We start from the raw sequence: 6,350 nt of genomic DNA, 5'->3' as shown, positions 1-6,350 counted from the left end.
TCGTAAGATCTGCCGATCCTTGTGCGCGAAAGTCGTGAAAAAAAAATGTATGTGTGCTGCATAAAATGCAATTTATTCGCAGAATGGCAAAATCGGGGTCACATATTTTTTTTATTCCATGCTCTCAACCAGGGCCAATGGTGCGCGATGGATCTCTTCTCGCGTAGAACGATAATTAATAACTTTTTCAATAAAATACCCGCTCAATCACGATCGCGATGTCGATTTGAGGCGGCATGATGAGGTTGCCAGGAGATAGGTATGCCAGCCGCGGGTTTCAAGTAGAAGTTCTTGAGTGTCACTACCGAAGAATTTATGGTGTGTAGTGCTTGCTTACTTGTGAAGAGTCGCGAGAGGCGCGAGATTATTAAAATGAATGAAAATGTGAAGAAAAGGCACACTTGTGGTGAGTAAAGTGTGTTGAGGAAGGACACGTCGAGATTTATCATGTCATATAAGAGTGCAATTATTATGAAAATAACTATATAGCAAGAAGTTTTCTATGTAAAAACCTCCATACATACATACACTGCTACGTATGTACATTACTTATAAATATAAGTTGAGGAAATACAATCCGTCGCCGAGATCTCGGTCTCTCTGGTGAATGATGATAAGGTCAAGTGCGAGAGATTGAAACAAGGAAAGCCTCCATTTGGATTTGTTATCTAATTAGCATTTCTGTACTTGAGAAATTTCTCTCCTCCCCGCCCACCGTCGCATAAACCCATTCATGTGACAAAATATTAGCGCGAGACCCAATTCAAGTCACAACCAACATGCTGGCTGGCATTGCCATTGATCATGAAATTCCTTCCCATTATCTCACATTATTATATGCAGTAAGTAAGTATTTCTCTCTCTCTCTCTTTCTCTCTATGTGTGCTAATTGTACCACAATGGGGCTCGCAACAGCAACGTGCAGAGCACGGGGGAAAAGCCATCCGCGGCGATCGGCAGCGCGACACTTTTCCCGCGCGAACGGAAAGTAAATTAAATGCGCGATGTCTGATTGAGAGAACATTTTCAAATCCTTGGCTATGAGCCATACATTGAATGCAGTTCCGTGTCACATTTAGCCCTGAATTTAGTATTAGTATAACGTCATCGAACATTGCAGGGGAAGAAGGATACGCGGGGGGTCAAACACAACTGTGGGAGCTTTTTTTATTTATATTTCTTCTTCAAAAAGTTTCAAAAAGTACATAAAAGTAATCACGTCTCTCAAAGTAAAAACGCGAAAGCTAAAATATAAAAAAAATGGAGGATAACGCAGCATTCCAGCTCAAATAAGAGCCTAAAAAATCATGAGAAATATCTCGACAAGAAGGTCGTCGAAATGAGGGAGTTTATGATGGACGCCCGGGACACCCTGCAGGACTATTCTGATAGGGTAAAGGAAGCCTCCATCCAGGACGAGAGTGAGTAGTACAGTTACACTAAAAATTACAGTCAACACTAAATTATTATATTTTTTTCTTTTTTCTTCCAGCCAAAGAAGTCGAGTTAAAGGAGATAAATAAAAAAAAATTCACAAAATATATGAAATGAAGAAAATAAATAAAATAATAAAAAAAAATAAATAGAATATAAAAAAATAAACAAAATAATAAAAAAAATAAATAAAATATAAAAAAATAAACAAAAAATAAAAAAATAAATCGCGTTTTAAAGTTGTCCAACGCCCATCCTCAATTTTCAGCCATCTTCACATTTGACTGACAAAGAAAGAATCACAGCCCGAAAGTTTTACTTACCGTTCATTCGCTTTATACTTTTTTAATAAAAGAAACAATTTTTAATTAATATTTTAAATCTAAAGGGTTTTAAGGGAAGTTCTTCTGCATGAAATTTGCTTTAGAATGGCCCCTAATTTTTGCCTAATATATTTAGAGAATCACAAATTTAAAACAAATTGACCCATATAGCCCCATTACCCCCATCATCCTTAAAAAAAGGAAATTTCTCTCTCTTGAGCTTTCGCGCCATTAACTGATCCTCAATTCACGCAAAAGGTGATTTTTTTTCTTTAATCATTAGGTCAAGAAATCTTTAACAATCTTTCGCGAGTCTCATGTGCGAAGGCGAGGAAGGTATGACTTTTGCAAAAGCAGCCGTCCATGAGCACTCTGTGGGTTAGTGGTGTGGTGCTGTGGATTTTCCTCCACAAAGCATCTCGCGCCGTTTATGGAAGTTTTATTTCCGATCAATAATAAAATATCGGACGCGCGCGCGGTCTGAGCTGCGCGAGGGAAAAAAAAAGCTGCTGCCAAGAGTTGATGGTCGATTGGAGAAATAAAATATTCATTTTGTATGTTGTTTACAGAAGCAAGTGATTTCTTGAAATGTATTTTTCCACACGCTTCCGCTATCATTTAATGGCTCAGAACAGACGGCCGTGGCTTTTGGTTGACGTCTTCGCGATGCAACTTTTTGGATGCGACTTTTTTGCGCAGACATAACCTCAAAGCAACTTTTTTGTGTGCAAAAAAGTGAGAAATACGGGAAAAAATGCATTGCAGTGCCCCCGGAGGGCTTCCCGTATGCTGTTATAGCATTTTCCAGGCGGAAATTTGCACAATTCTGTTTTTTACCACAAGAATATTTCGATGCGACTTTTTTGACACTTGGATGCGACTTTTTCGGTGTAACTTTTTTGGATGTGACTTTTTTGATGCAACTTTTTTGGGTGTGACTTTTTTGATGCAACTTTTTTTGACACTTGGATGCGACTTTTTCGATGTAACTTTTTTGGATGTGACTTTTTGGGTGTGACTTTTTTGATGCAACTTTTTGGGTGTGACTTTTTCGAGGAAACTTTTTTCACTTTTTTTTGAACAAAAAAAGTTTCCTCGAAAAAGTCACACCCAAAAAAGTTGCATCAAAAAAGTCACACCCAAAAAAGTTGCATCAAAAAAGTCACATCCAAAAAAGTTACATCGAAAAAGTCGCATCCAAGTGTCAAAAAAGTCGCATCGAAATATTGTTGTGGTAAAAAACAGAATTGTGCAAATTTCCGCCTGGAAAATGCATTAACAGCATACGGGAAGCCCTCCGGGGGCACTGCAATGCATTTTTCCCCGTATTTCTCACTTTTTTGCATAAAAAAAAGTTGCTTTGAGGTTATGTCTGCGCAAAAAAGTCACATCCAAAAAGTTGCATCGCGAAGACGTCAACCAATAGTCACGGCCGTCTGTTCTGAGCCAATGTGCCTTTTTTTTCTTCTTTTAAATACCTATATACAGAAAAAAAGCTAGCATAGGCCTGCTGGAAAGGAAGCATGGAGAGCACGGAGGGGGAGACTGACCTTCCGGTTGGGTTCTCTCGCCACACGATCGGGCTATTTATAGTTCATCTCCTTTATTGTTTTGTTTACAATTGGCAGCTCGAGATGAAAAAGCTCCGGAACTCATTTACACGTGATTTAGTATCACTTCCTCATCTTTTTTTAATCGTCATCTTTTAAGCGTGCCCTTTTAGTTTTCAATAATATTTTTCTTACAAAATGGCGTGTATAACGGTAAGAAAATTGTATGGAATGAATGGAAAATTTCAAGATGTTAAGCACAGTTTTAATTTTGGAAAATAGTTTTAGTTTAAAAGTTTTATTAGGTTTAATTTATATTGCTTATATTGTATTTTACCTGCTTTTAATTGGTTTTGTTTATTGATTTCCATCTCTTCTAAATTGTTTGTATTTGAGTAGTTAAATAGCAAAAACAATGAAAGATTAACAATAAAAATTTGCATTTCCTTTATCAAACTTTTAAGTTAACCTCACAAAAATTTGCCCCAATTTCGCAAATTGGCGCGATAAGCGAACTTTGAAGCCGAACAAAAAGTATAAAGGATCGGCTGCGTATCTTTAGCCGCGATCTCTGTCCCAAATTGATTGAAAATTAAAAATCGTCCCTATAGTTTTCTTATTTCCAGAAAATCATCTTAAACCTCTTAAACTGACCTTAGTTTTACGTGCGGAATTACTTTTTATACAGGAAAATTGCGCAAAATCAGAGAAAATGCCATTTCAAGAATTACTCACCTGTACCAATTTTAACGGCAGTCCCAAAAATTCCACGAACCATTAAGAATCGTCATATGAAAATCCACAGCAATTCCACATGAATTTCTCCAGAGGGAAATGAGTCAGCTGTCAAATGTGAAAAATTGAAAACAAAGAATTTTTATTATTTTCTGTGATTTTCTTGCAGGAGAAAACGTATTAAATTAATTCATTAAGTGCAGGAAATTGGTTAGTTTAACAAGGATATCTAAGGAGCACCTAAGAGTGTATTAATTCTGTGAAAATCTCTGCAATTTCAGGCATTTTTCCGGGATGCAGGACAATCGCCCAGAACTCTACGAGGAAGTAAAGGTGTACAGGAATGCCAGAGAACGAGAGAAGCACGATAATATGGCTGAGCTGTATGCCGTGATAAATACAATGCAGAACCTGGAGAAGGCATACATCTGGGATTGTATCACACCACAGGAGTACACGGCAGCTTGTAGTAAGCTTCTCGTGCAGTACAAGGTGGCCTTTAAGCAGATTCAGGGAACAGAGTATCCCAATGTTGAGGCATTCGTGAAGAAGTACCGACTTGACTGCCCAGCCGCCCTGGAGCGCATCCGCGAGGATAGACCGATCACAATAAAGGATGACAAGGGGAACACGAGCAAGTGCATTGCGGACATTGTGAGTCTCTTCATTACGCTCATGGATAAGCTTCGGCTGGAAATTAAGGCCATGGATGAGCTGCATCCAGAGCTGCGGGATCTCGTGGACACCATGTCACGGCTCTCACTCATCCCCGAAGACTTTGAGGGGCGCACCAAAGTTGCCGGATGGCTCAGTACGCTCAATGCCATGCAAGCCTCAGATGAGCTGTCCGAAGCTCAAGTTAGGCAGCTCCTCTTTGACCTCGAGTCCTCATATGCGGCATTCAATAATCTCCTACACTCCACGTAATCCCAGTTTAAAGAGAAAAAAATCCTTCATAAAAATATCATTCGCTACCTTACTCAATAAAATGATTTAAATATCCAAATTCTGCTGTTTTCAACTTCCATAAAGCCACAAATTGCCTGAACGACCAGAACTAAAAAAAAACTTAGAGAGTTTTTATTTGGGCCTACCTTTTAGCTAACTGTGATGTTCCAGAGAAATTCTTCGCTTATTCTATGACACCATCAGGAGCAGGTGCTTCAGTGGAAGATAAATATCTATGAACAGATAATATAAATACCAAATGTTAATCAATCCAGCACTTATTAATCCTTCTAGAGACGCTTTGATCTTAGAAAAGGGAAAAAACTGTTGGAATATGCGTAGAGAAAATTGAATTATCAAATGAACCAGAAGAAATTGAATTTTGTTTGGTAAATTTTCATCTGTCCGATTCGATCAATATCAGACTGATAAAACCAGAGTTTCAGACGGTTTTTATAGAAAAATTCAGGCCAAGAGGTGTTTATCTGAATGAAAATATTCGGATGATTCTCCAAAGAAATCAAAAAATTCAGCAAAAGAACCTTTCTTAGTTAGTTTTAAATTGGTAGAAACTGAAGAGCAAAAGCCTAAAAAGTACTAAATTCTAGTCGAAGAAGTAATATTCAATTTAGTACTTATTCGCCTTAAATTTAGAACTTTTCCCAATTGAATTTAGAATTTTTACAGCTAGAATTTACTGTTTTCTGCTAGAATTTAGTACTTTTAATCATTGAATTTAGTCATGAATTTAGTACTCTTTCGGATTGAATTTCGACTAGATTTGAGTACATTTGAACATTCAATCTCAAGAAGTAAAATCAATAATTAAAATTACTAAATCTTAGTCGAAAACATAAATTCTAGTCAAAAATGTAGTAAATTCTAAATGAAAAGTTCTGAATTGAATAATTAAAAGTAGTTTTAAACCCAAAATGTACTAAATTTAAATCTAAAAAGTACTAAATTTAAACCTAAAAAGTACTAAATTCAATCCTGAAAAGTGCTTAAAAAACAATGAATTCAAACCAAAAAAAGTATTGGTTTGTCCGGTTTGTCCAATATTTATCCGAATTTCTAACCTAAAATTTTTACCATTACATTTAATGGGAATGAATGAAACAGAAAATTAAAAATTGTACCTACTGAATTTTAGTGAATATCTTTGGTAAGAAATCCGTGTAAATATCATACAAACCAATAGTAAATTCAAGCTAAAGAAGTAGGTACTAAATTCTAGCTGAAAATGAGAATATTCAGATCTTTGGAAATATTGTGATTATTTAGTCAGAATATTCGGCCCTTGATTCAGGCCCTGAATTGGCCCCTGTGTTGGCTAAACGGCTTGACCGATTATTAATTC

General features: G+C 36.7%; 1 protein-coding gene across 1 annotated transcript; it reads left to right on the top strand.

Annotated features, from left to right (window-relative positions):
* The first annotated feature begins 4,120 nt into the window (after positions 1–4,120).
* LOC129793237 (vacuolar protein sorting-associated protein 28 homolog) lies at positions 4,121–5,048 on the top strand. The gene is made up of 2 exons (XM_055833065.1): positions 4,121–4,252; positions 4,324–5,048. Exon 2 carries the CDS (start codon positions 4,337–4,339, stop codon positions 4,967–4,969), a length of 633 nt encoding a protein of 210 aa, XP_055689040.1. The 5' UTR covers positions 4,121–4,252; positions 4,324–4,336; the 3' UTR covers positions 4,970–5,048.
* Positions 5,049–6,350: the final 1,302 nt, after the last annotated feature.

The sequence above is a fragment of the Lutzomyia longipalpis genome, chromosome 3, assembly GCF_024334085.1.
Source record: "Lutzomyia longipalpis isolate SR_M1_2022 chromosome 3, ASM2433408v1".
In the NCBI taxonomy this organism is placed as follows: domain Eukaryota; kingdom Metazoa; phylum Arthropoda; class Insecta; order Diptera; family Psychodidae; genus Lutzomyia; species Lutzomyia longipalpis.
The sequence above is the reverse complement of the archived record's forward strand: the minus strand, read 5'-3'. Positions and strand labels throughout refer to the sequence as shown.

What these genes read in the sequence shown, in the direction of transcription:
- LOC129793237 (XM_055833065.1), top strand. Translation starts at nt 4,337, where the DNA reads ATGCAGGACAATCGCCCAGAACTCTACGAGGAAGTAAAGGTGTACAGG.